At 44.2% G+C, this 12,311-nt stretch overlaps 1 protein-coding gene across 6 annotated transcripts in view; it reads left to right on the plus strand.

The window, feature by feature from the left end:
- Positions 1-12,311, plus strand: part of LOC139776976 (uncharacterized) — a 219,396-nt gene that overhangs the window by 195,113 nt on the left and 11,972 nt on the right. For all 6 annotated transcript variants that reach the window (XM_071714086.1, XM_071714089.1, XM_071714090.1 and 3 more), the window contains 5 exons: positions 133-261; positions 380-495; positions 743-962; positions 2,642-2,776; positions 9,574-9,692. In XM_071714086.1, the coding sequence (XP_071570187.1) occupies positions 133-261; positions 380-495; positions 743-962; positions 2,642-2,776; positions 9,574-9,692 (719 nt within the window). The remainder of the gene's footprint in view (positions 1-132; positions 262-379; positions 496-742; positions 963-2,641; positions 2,777-9,573; positions 9,693-12,311) is intronic.

The raw sequence follows: 12,311 nt of genomic DNA on the forward strand, positions 1-12,311 counted from the left end.
TTTCCCCATTCCACGTTTCTCGCTTATATCGGCGTTTATCCCGGTGCGAAAGACGAAGGGAGTACCAAAGTCCTTGAAGCGCCCCCGGATGCATAGTCACCTTATACGGAAGTACTTCTATTCTCGTTGCAGCCATTGCACCAGCGACTACATCGCCGTTTATTCGGGTTCGAAGTCGTCGAGTCCGTTACTGAAGATGCTCTGCGGCAAGGAAAAGACGGCACTGGTGTACGACGGTCAAGAACTCCTCGTCGAATTCAGGTGAGTAACGCATTTCTTTACCAGAAAAACAAACAAGAAGAAGAAGTTTTAACTTCTCGATCGATTTAAATATCTTATCGTCTTCTGCGCCTTCAGAGAAGTTCGTATCGTTTTGCAGAACTGGCCCCGAAGTATCGCCCTTCGATTATAATGGCTTCGTCGCGACGTTGAGTTTTATAGAAATGACAACGGAAGTTCCAACGACGATCACTGTCGACAGCACGAATAAAAGTCGTAAGTAGCAAGAGGAAAACGTTCGCCTGCACTTCTCTAGCGTAGACCACCGCGTCGATTAGTCTAACACTTACACAATTCTAATATACTTCTTCTAGCTTTAATTTAAAAAATGCTAGGAGATTTGAAAGAGTAGAGTAGTTCAGATTATTTTCGTAATCTTTTTCATATTTTTGTTCCTGTTTCAACTTTGTATCATAGAATAACGAGTTATTGTCGACGCTCACTTAGCTGTCTGCTCTTCCAGTCGAATTGATGAAGTCCAACTACAACAACCGCGACCTCCACGACCACCGCAAGGACCAAGGCGCCGTGACCAGCAGCTGCGACCTCGAGGTGAGCGGCGAGAAGGTCCGGGCGGGCCACCACGACACCAGAGGCAAGCCCAAGTCGACGACGTGCAGACTCGTGCTGCGTGGCCGTGCTTACGACACCGGACACGTTTCCCTAGCCAGTTACAACCTCAGGTACAACCCGTCTCGCCCGGCCTTCACGGGCCTTCGAGTCACACATTGGCGACGCACGTGCGACCGCGGTCTTAGAAAGCGGGAAACCATACTCTTCTTTACTTCCCCGCCCCGTGCTCTCCTTCGTGTTTATCGACATATATTTTACTCTACGTGGATTGCGTGGACCCGAAGGCCGATGAAAACTGCAGTCACGTAACGTGTGTCGCGCGGCGTGTGTGTGGAATTGCATTTCGGATTTGTTCACCACTTTCGATTCGTGTTTACCAATCCGTACAAATCCGCGGCGAGTTACGCACGTAAAGTTGGATTTCGTGACTGTTGTAAAAACGGTCGGGAGATTTGTATTATTGATTAGCGAGTCATGTAAGCGCCGTAAGTTCCGTCGTTTACGCGCGCGCATTTTTGTTGAAATAATATCGTGAAATAATATATCGCACTTCGTAAATCAGATTAGCACGTCAATATTGATTAATATCTAAGAAATCCGATTGTCGCGAAACCTCGGAATATCTAAGAACACATGGGAGAACCATTATTCCGCAATTGCGCTGTTACGTCTACGCGCGGGGCTCTTATTTCACAGTTAGCGGCGACTTGCGTAACTTATAGAAACGGCGCCCAGGAGGGGATGGAGAAGAAAACCACCTCGCACAGCTCTCTCGTCGCGGCGCACAGTCGCGGAAAGTAGCATTAAATCACGCGGGGGCTACGGCTGCTGTCGCGTCCGCGTCCCGGGGATTTTCAATTATCATGCGCGTGCTATATACATCGACGACATGCGGAACGCGTATCCGCGCCTTCGGAGACGTGTTATGTACGCGTCCGGGGAGATGAAACACGCCGCGGGGGACAGATGAACCCCTTCCTCCCCGGAACTGACGACGACGACGACGACTCGTATCTCCGACAACCCTCTCGACATCGCATATGAACGCGCCGCCGCGCTGTCGGTCTTCGAGGCCGCGGATATCTATACAACCGCCAATATAAACCAGTAGAAGGTGCGCGCGCGCGCGCGCGCGCTTACGAGACACAGAACGGAGGGCTTTATTGAAGGTAGCATGAATTTTGAACGGAATATTGTAAATCCGAGCGCCAGGTGAACCGAGAAAGTATCTCCGAGCACGGGGGAATATCGTGCGTCTCTCACCCGTCGACCAAACCCTCTAAACCGCGTATCTCTCTCTCTCTCTGTCTCTTTTCCTTTTTACTCTGTTTCCATGCACGCGTAATAGGGGCATCCGTGTCGGATCTGCAGCTTACTTTCCGCAGACGAGGCGATTAGAGCGAACGAAAACGCGCGGCACTCGAATATTTTGGTTCGAGTGATACATTTACGGATTATACCGGAACAAATATCGGATGTAACATTTCCAAAAAGCTTTCAATCTTTCCTACAGATTAAAAGAGAAATTGACAAACGAATAAATCGGGGTGTAATAGTACGTTTAATACATACTCCTTTTTTTTAGTCCGAAGTTTTTTTTTCGTTCGTTTCTGTGAAAAGCGCGTTAGATATCGCCATACCCTTTCAAATTCTCTACACGAGAATTTGCAGTTGATACATCGACGGTGAATTCTCCCGGTATGGGTCGATGAGTTTTGACGGCCTCGGCGCGCATGACGTCCGTCGTAAAATCCACTGATAGATGTGTTCCTGGCTATCGATTTTACAGCGCGCAGTCCTGCCAGTCGACGATCGAGATATTCGACGGCTCGGCGGAGAGCGGGCTGCTGGATACCGCCAACTCCTTGGAGAGGATCTGCAGCCCAGCGCAGTGGCTCCCGCGGGAACCATCGACTCAGGATAAGTAAGTGGATTCCCCTGGTTATTAGAGCGGTCATTAGAGAAATACCATTGTACCGGTTTGTAGGTGATGTGCACCGTAATTGTGAGTTGGTAAATTTCGAGATCCCTCGGCAACTCGCGCGATGCCGGGCTCTAAACGGGACTGGTTAAGTCTCCTTAGAACCTTGCATCAGAGGATGGAGATTAGTTCTAAACGCTAATCTCCAACCTTGTAGAGACGCGAGCGCTCGAGACGTATTAAGACCTGCCGACCAGTTAACAACGCGGCAGTCCCGAAACGGGCATTTCGTCGCGAGTCATTTTTAGTCTCTTTACACCTTTGTTCTGATATTAGCGAGTAGCCTTTCTCTCCCTAGTGCGCATGCCGTCCACAGTGAGGATTATTCATTATACCTCGGGCACGTATCACCGAGACAACGGCTGAACTGACGCGCGAAATAGGCGCCAGCGCCGTCGTAATGCCGAGGAAGCAGCGAAAGATCGTCGGGCACGTAATCATAAAACAGCCCCGGCAAATCCATCATCCGTCTCCATCCGAGAACTAGACGGCGGCATGCAAAGCGATACCTCATACTCATTTCGCCGGAAGTCAAAGTATGAAAGATGGCTGTAGCCCGACTCTCTCTCTGCACATCGTGCACATTCCACTCGGTGCGTACCGGGTACATATTCGAATGAAAAGATGTCACAGAGAACGCACGGAGATGGTAGTTATCTGAAATCGTTCAATCGTTGCCGCGCTCGGCAACTACGGAAGCCGATACGGAAATCCGTACGGCTCGCAACAGCGCAGCGTCGCAAAAGTTGTGCCTTATTTCGATGTTTTGATGAGTTCTCTGGGAGGATTTAATTATTCGCGGCTTTTTTATTTTATACTTGGATCTATTAAGGTAAATGTACTAATGCCTGGATACGTGAGATGTTATATCTGGACATCTTTATCATTTTAGTTCTTAAATAAGTATAACGCGAATTAAATCAAAGATAAAAATATAATACAAGAAAAATATTTTTATCTTTGATTCTTTGATTTTAATTCGCGTTATAACTTATTTAAGGACTAAAATGATAAAAATGTCCAGACATAAATACGTGTCCAGGCATTGGTACATTTACTTTAATTTGAATAAAAATTAAATAGTTATCTTGGTATTTAATCCTTTTGAACATTCCTCAAAGGCTATTAATTCTCTAAATTATTTCTTTTTTTTTGCGAACTTTCTCGGCTTTCGAGTTCAAAGAAATGAAACTTTGGAGTACATAAGCACGTAGCTACGTTTATCGTATCAAAAAGTGTATTTGACGAACCTGGTTTCCTCGTCGATATAGTATAGTCGGAATTTTAGGACTCTGTTTACTTTTATCTGAACTATTCCTATAGAGAAAAAGCATTACGTGTAATTTCAATATTGTCGTAAAGCCAGTATATCCGTAAAAAAAACGCAACAAAAATTTATGACATAAATTGGAACAGTTGGCACGTATTTTCTCTCGTAACGTTCCCACAAATAGCACGATGTTTACGATGAGAGAATCTTTCGATTATGTAGTAAATTTTCGCGTTTGATTAAATAACTTTAGAAGGGCGTGTGAAACGAATGTATTGTGTTTTTTACACGAGCGTTAATATGCCGCGGTAAAAAAAAAACTGATAGCTTTTGCAACATTCGTTCAACTTCTATTTAATTTGACGCTGGTTTACATTTTTGTTTCGATTTTTCTATAAATTGCGTAACATTTCTCTCGTACAATACACACGGTGTATACACTATGTATGTCACGAAGTCCTTCCGGTTCTCGAAATATTGTAGATATGCAGGTTTTATACCTGCGCGCTCCATACGACCGTTTAACGAATGCAGTTTCTTCAATGATGTTGTAGTGACAAACATATTTAATTCCGTATAATTACGGGAGGGAAAAATATACACGCAAATTGCGTAATTTTGTAGTTTCCTCATGCGGCCCAGTGACGTACGTATTACCTTTATTCAAAAAGTTTTATTTTCGCTCGTTGCATTCGGCCGCGTATTATTCATGATACAAATCCTTGCGCACGGCAGGTCCAGTCTTCGCGTTGATATCGCGCGTTTTATGGACGCGGTCTTTTCGACGTCGTAAACATTTAATGCCGATCGATTTACTGCGCGCGAATAATATAATAAATGCAAGCGTGTGCTAGGCGTTGATAGAATACCAGCTAATCCGTTTAATACCCCGCGCGTTCTAGAATTTATTACCTGCAGCGTTTGATAACAAAATACTGTCGCGACCGACGAATTAGGTATAAATATCGACAAAGGGGAAAAATTTGGAAACTTAAAAATGCACAAAAAAAAGGTTTATTTTGCAGTAACAAACTGCTTGTAAATAGGAATTACATGATAAAACTAAATATACCATATGATTTAATACAAAAGCTGTGGATATTATTAAATTAAAATTAATAAAATAATATATATAATGTATCACACAGAATAATATTATTAAAATTTATTAAAATATTAAATTAAAATGTTTAATAAAACAAGATTAATGTTTTGCATTTTACTCTATCTAAAATTATTCATCATTACACGATGAATTATTATAGCAGACATTTTTATTCGTAATACGTGTGCTTTTTTCCTGTCGAGAAAGTCGAGATATCGATGTAAGAATGAGATGCCTGATAAGAATTCAAGGGAGATAGAATAGAGGTCATATCAAATGAAAAACGTGACGAGAAAGATATTTGAAAGAAGATTTTTAGCCATACATATTGAACAGCGACGTAGTACGCGAAGAGAGATGCATATTCCGCAATTTTTATAGAGAAAACCTTTTTCCAGACCCTTATTCCGACAATTACTCGATCAGATGTCACGCCTTGTCGTTTCTCCATTTATCGCACTTGAAACTTACAAGCGCGTCGATCCAATCATCTGAAATACAACTCAGAACGTGCTCGTAAGCTGCAACGGAAAAATAGTAAAAATACTTGCGCGTAATTTACAAAAATGAAGAAAACAAATATTTATCATTTTCGGGCGTGTTGGAGGAAAAGGATTAAATTCCGCGTATTTAAATCTGTGCGATGTATATCTGTCCTACATGCAGAACGACAGCTCGCTTCGACGTTGAAGCCTCCGGGGACAAGGTTGACCAATCGGCCGTGAAAACAGACTGTAGAGGGTCGAACGACGACAAACAAAGGTATCGCGTGATTCCTCTCGAGGCTGGAAGCCGGCGGTGACCCGCGAACCAGGATTCCAGCTGGCCGATCGGAGAGCCTGGAGAGATAAGTGCAAAAGGGACTTTCGAGGGAGCGACGTCGTCGTTCTCGTCGTCGTCGTCGTCGAAGCAGCCAACGGTCGCATGCATTATGCAAGCCGTGGGAAATGGACGGACGTGAAATGTCTGTCGCACGAGCGACCCTGTCCGCCCCCGCCCTTGCTGCATCGGGGGCGAACTTGATGCGGCCGGTGCAAAAAGAACAAGAATCGACCAACGAATGGCCAAACGAGAGATGCGCGGCTGGGCTAAGAGATTTCCCAGAAGAGATTTCGAGGCGCCGCCGCCGTCGCCGCTACCGATATGGTACGGCGATCGATTCGCCGGACTTTACCACCCGGCTTCTTGCCCTCCTCGATCGACAGATGCCCGCGGTAAAACGTCTGAAATATTGTGATAACGTGCACGTATATATGTCCCTCAACTCGGAAACCTTCCGAGTGGATTTGGAGAACGAATTACAATATATGATGTACACACGGGCGCTGTCTTCATTTTTATTTAGGAATAGATCTTCCTAGATGACGACAGTGCAAGGCTCTCTCACAATTAAGAAATTAGCAATTTAATTTTGAAATATGAAGTCTTACAGAGTACGGATAGAAATATACAATGGTGCGATTATGATTCAACGAGATACAAAATTCATAAAACGTCTCTCGACAACCGTATGAACGTCGAAAACGACAAACCCTCGAATTGCCAGATCGAAGGCAAGAATTAAAAATCACGCACTGCGTCGTCCACGCGATGCCCAACCGTGGAAACCGCGGGACCGCGATTCACAGGTGTTCGCGGGGATTCTCTCTCCGCCCGGCCGTGAGAGAACGAAGGGAGGAGATCGTTTCCGCTTTCTGCATCCGGGAAGAGTGATATTCGTCGCACGCGCGTTGCGCCTCGCTGCCTTGCTGATACTACCGGCAGTTTTTAATCTATTTTAATTTCTAACGTTTGCGCCGTCCCGGTGCCAGCCGGTCCCAGGACGATTTATGCTTAGTAGCAACAGCAGCAGCAGCAGCAGCAGCAGGAGCAGGTCGTCCGGATGCAGCGTACGTACGTACGTGCCTATGGGACTGCTGCGTGTTTTATGTTGGCTAATCTCGTAAAAATTCATGCGAAATAACGCCCGTGCTTCATCCGCCTCGCACGTTCTCCAACCCCGCCCGCGCCGCGCCGTTTGCAGCCGGGCACGTTTTCCATCGCGCGACTCGACCCGCGCCGAATTTCCGGCCGTTGCCTTCCGCCTCCTGCGATACTCCCGAAACAGTATTAAGATGATGCAAAATAAAACGAGGTAGGAAGCTCGCAAACTGGAGGTTCGATAAAGCTAAGAAAGTGGGTTACGAACTCTGTCATATCAAAAAGTATAAGAATGGTATAACGTCATTCCAAATTAGATAGGATAAAACTGCCTGAGAATTGCATTTTCCATATCAAGAGTTTCTTTTTTTTTTTTACTCAATTCAATTTCTAGATTAATTTAGGCTTTAGAATCGCAAGGAAATTTGAAACGTGAATTTCGTACGTGTGAAGAAAAAGCGATAAAAGCGCTATATCGACGCGTTAGCGACATCGACATCCAAAGACGAAAATCGTATCATTGCGCATCGCGCGCGACATCGCGTTGGCGACAAAGGGTCGTAAGGTCCGACCGGGCATCGCGATTATTCAAGTGAGTTGTCCAGAGCGCGCTCTATTTAATAACCGTCCGTGCATGGACGCGAGATACATCGGGGATCAATCCGGTATAGCCATCAAGTAATTTAATCTTCACGCACGCCATGTCCAACTAAAAGCCATCCCCCGTTGCTCCCTGCTCGGGAGCAGCCAATGAACCGGCACAGATCAACCGTATCGCTGCGCCGTCGCTTTATCCCGCGCGCTGATAAAGTAAACTGCCATTCCGTGTGCGAGAGATATCGCGATAATCAGGTATCGCCGGCTTGTAATACAGCCTACAAATAGCAAGGCATTTACGGCTCGTGTGTTTCTACACAGCGATTATTCAGCATCACACCGTAGGAAAATTCATTGGATGTAATTCCAGAAGGATAATTTAATAAAATTTAATAAATAAGTTTCATATTTTATATAAAGCGCGCACAGATAATGATGATCCAATAATATATACGTTTAAATGTAAGTCAATCTGACGGTCAAATATAATTTATTTAAATTCTCAGGATTGGTGTCTCTATACTTAGTTTTATAAAACTTTGATTGCTTGTGGCTGCAAGATTAAAGATTTTCTCCTTTTATACCAAATTTAGAAAGCCGCGGTCACGTTTCAATTTTTTTATTCTCACATTCAATAATAGTTTCATCTACATGTCTATTTTAATTTAACTTGACTCAAGAACGCCAGACGAAACGCGCTAAATTTTTTTCTTTCTCGATAAATGTTTTAAACAAAAAGATACGATCCACTTCTCGTAGATGATCTCGATAAACTTGTTTGAAGAGAAGAACGTCATCGACTTCGAACGGCTAACGTGATATCGTTCGCCGTGCGGGAAAGTTGCTGTGATGTTAGAAAATCGACGACGTAATTCTGGCGCTCATTCGAGCGACAAAGGGCGATCCTCCTCTCGCGGCACCGCAGGACGACGGTATCGACGAGGGGTGGGAGAGGGGGGCGGCAGCGGAAAGGGTGCCCGATTTATCTTGCAAAACTAACTCATAGGCAATTCTCGCGCGCGCCGACTATCGAGGGCGGCTCCCAAGACGTCCATTTACAACTTTGCCCAGGGAAAATAGAGTCTTACGTGCAAGATTTACATCCTGCTTTGTCCCGACGTCTATGTAACTTTCACGGAGAGCACCCTTTCGCGCCCATGCGCGACACGCTCTCCCTCGTGCCCCCTTCGCCATAATGGTCGTGAATTAATAATACGCGTCGAAGTTTCCGCATGCCCGGAATGTCCCCGATGAAAAGTGTCACGAATCCCGCATCCCGGATCCCGGTGTACGTATATGCGCGCGCGCTCTATAACGTATGTAAGCGGAAATCGGATCGATCATTATTCATGACCCCGTCACCATCGTTCCTCCGTATTGATTGCGCGGTCGTGATGCAAAGCCATTCGGCTGTTTTAACGAGGATCGTTCACAATGAGATAAATTTTATCCCGAGGTAAGTTCAGAATCTGGAATCATTGCAATATCTATCCTATTTCATGCTCAATTATTTGTAGAATCTTTTAATGAGGTCGTAAAACGATCTTCCTTGTGAACTGAAGTCTCTTCAAGTTTCCGTAGGTATTTAATCTACATTTTGGCGCAAAATGTAATGTGTCTAAGCGCTAGCGTTTAAACGTCGACCGGCAGTGTGAAAATTAAAAAAAAAACAGTCCCGCGCTTGCCCGTCGGTCGTTCGATTTATGTCCGGTTTTCGACCCCGGAAAACTGCGAGCCGCTCTCGTGAAAGGGGCGAAAGGAGCGTGGGAAAACCATCCCTCCGCCACGGATTCACCCCGTTGCCGAGAGCGCAAATGACGTTCCCTCTTCCCATTTCCTCTTTTCCAGGTACACCGAGCCGAAGCGATACTCGTCGAGCGGCCGGGACATGACGGTGGTTTTAAGACGCGCCTCCAACAGTCCCACCGACGAGGAGTATATGGAGGTCTCGTACTATTTCCACGACGGTAAGTCGTAAAAGGGAACCCGCCGCGGCCGTCGTCGCCGGACGGGAACGAACGTGCCGCGGTCTGCCGCGCTCCCGCTCGTCGAGCGGGCGAGCTCGGCACAAACTCGAAACAAAAGATTGCACGTCGGAAATTGGATTATGATGCGCGCCGTCGCCGTCGCCGTCGCCGTCGCCGCGCAATCAAATCAGCGCGCGTAAGCGTCGTGAGATCGCGAGAAACACGCTCCGTGAGACCGACGTATAGTTGGCAAACAAATTAAAAATTATTGAAAATTATCTTATCCAATCGTTTGGAAATCATTTGGAGATATTTGGAAAAAACTTTTCAGTGTTTGGAAAACCATACAATAATCACAATTAATTAAAATCAATTAAGCGTATAATTAGCAGAAAGTGTCTAAAAAATATTTTTTTGCCGGATTGGGATTGAGATTGGATTGAAATTTGACCAATTAGAGCAAAGTTCACTAAACTTGAAGTTAGTTTTCTTTATTCTGATTGATTAAATTTCAATCCAATCTCAATCCCAATCCGTAGTCTGATCATGGCTTTACAGTGCCAGACTAGAGTCAAGCTCAACAGGGGGGTCTTCTTTCCCCTCTAATTTTTCCAAGCCCGTGAAGCATACCCGCCGTTGGACGCCTTTAATTAATTTTTATTAGAATACAGTTGTTTTCTAAATAATAAAAATTATATCGACACTTTATCCAAATGATTCTGGAGCGATTGGATTTAAAGAAAATATTTTTTAGACACTTTCTGCTAATTATACGCTTAATTGATTTTAATTAATTGTGATTATTGTATGGTTTTCCAAACTCTGAAAAGTTTTTTCCAAATATCTCCAAATGATTTCCAAACGATTGGATAAGATAATTTGTCAATAATTTTTAATTTGTTTGCCAACTATACGTCGGTCTCCGTGAGCGGCTCCAGCGCTCTATCGCCTTGAGAGATACAGGTTACTCTTTTCTTACCCGTTTCTTCTTTCTTTTTTCCCCTTCTCTTGTTCATTACGAGTTACGAGCGCAATCGCGCTTCTTTACGCGCTTCCGAGAAGCTTCCTCGTTTTACGTCTTCGAGCGGAAGTTTAAAAAGGATCGCCCAATGAAGTTTATCCTATAATTTGATATCTCTCGCGCCCTTCCCGCGAGTTTCTTGAATAGTACGAAAATTACACGTAGTAAATAATTAAGAATTATTAATTGAGAATTACTTTTTTCTTTCGATATAATAATATGTAGTATATTTTTCTTCGTCCAATAACACGTAGCGTGATCCTCTTACGTATATAATTATGCTTGCCCTTCTTTCGTTATAAAGCGCGAAAAGCGACTGGCATTCGATGATAGTGTCATTTTCGTGATCGCAATTTGCGTCCCACAGTCTTTTATCGTTTCGAATCGAGTTTTTGCCCGTTGCTTCTTGAATAGCCGACTGGCGCGCCCAAAACCGCTAATTACGAGTAACTAATTACCGTAAATACGCCTCGGCATATCGATGTCAAAGCCTCGTTCCCCCCCTCGCCCCCTAATCGGATGAGCGTAGGCACGTCCGGACGGTAATCCTGAAATTCGCTTGGCAGTCGACCGAGGGATTCTGGTTGGCTGCCGGAGGACACATTCACGAATATCGACGCGCGTCCGTCCTCGCAAAAACAGCGGTCGCGCTTAATTCCGTTTCAAAGATTAGATTTTACCCCGATTAAGTAGCTACCGACCTTTTCCTTGGCCGAGCAATCCCGGAGATTAAAATGAGAGCCCGGGTATATTACGCGCGCTCTTGCGTATCGGGCAACTCGTAATTATTCGCGGTCGGATAATTATTCGCCCGTGATTGTTACGGCTATTTTGCAAAGTAAAGCCAGACTACCGCGTATCACAGGCTTGAAAACGCTAAATCTATAAATTCAAAGCGGGGATAACCGTGTAAGCACCCTGCGATTTTCAGTATAGAACTTAATCCGTATAACATTTTGCACATAATGAGCAATAATATATAATGAATAATACGAGTAATATATTTTGAACAGATATTAACTAATTTCAGTGTGAAATTAGATCTGATTTTTATTTTAAAGTAAAATGTTAAGATATTAACTCATTTCAACGTTGAAGTTAATATATCTCAACATTTTACTTTAAAATAAAAATCTCTTTTCACCTAATGCTTGAGAATTTATTCCCCATTTATCGGATCTATCGTTTTCCTCTCCCGTGAATTTAAAAGCGTCCGGTTTCATTAGAGTCGAAAATTAAAATCGTTCAAGCGTTTTCGAACACAAGCTAATAGTGCGCGAGATAAAATTTTTAACGAACAAAACGAAACGCGGACAGCAGTAATTGAATCTTGATATCGATGAGATTTTAAACGTCGACCGAATTTTACGACACATCATGTCGACATCAAATTCTCGTTCCGACGAATTTTTTTTTTTTTTTTACGTTGTCTGTATGAAATGGCTACCAGCCTCGCGCTCGTAACCAGTAGCCATCCCCAACAATCGTACGCGAGCGAGCGGCATATAAATCCAATCATGGACCATTATAAAAAAAAGGGCGTAAATGACAAGAATCAAAAGTCATGCCTAACGACGAACTATCGCCGTCGATTGGAT

This window comes from Temnothorax nylanderi, unplaced genomic scaffold (genome assembly GCF_030848795.1).
Source record: "Temnothorax nylanderi isolate EJ_2023f unplaced genomic scaffold, tnyl_v1.0 TNYL_tig0134_pilon, whole genome shotgun sequence".
NCBI lineage: Eukaryota > Metazoa > Arthropoda > Insecta > Hymenoptera > Formicidae > Temnothorax > Temnothorax nylanderi.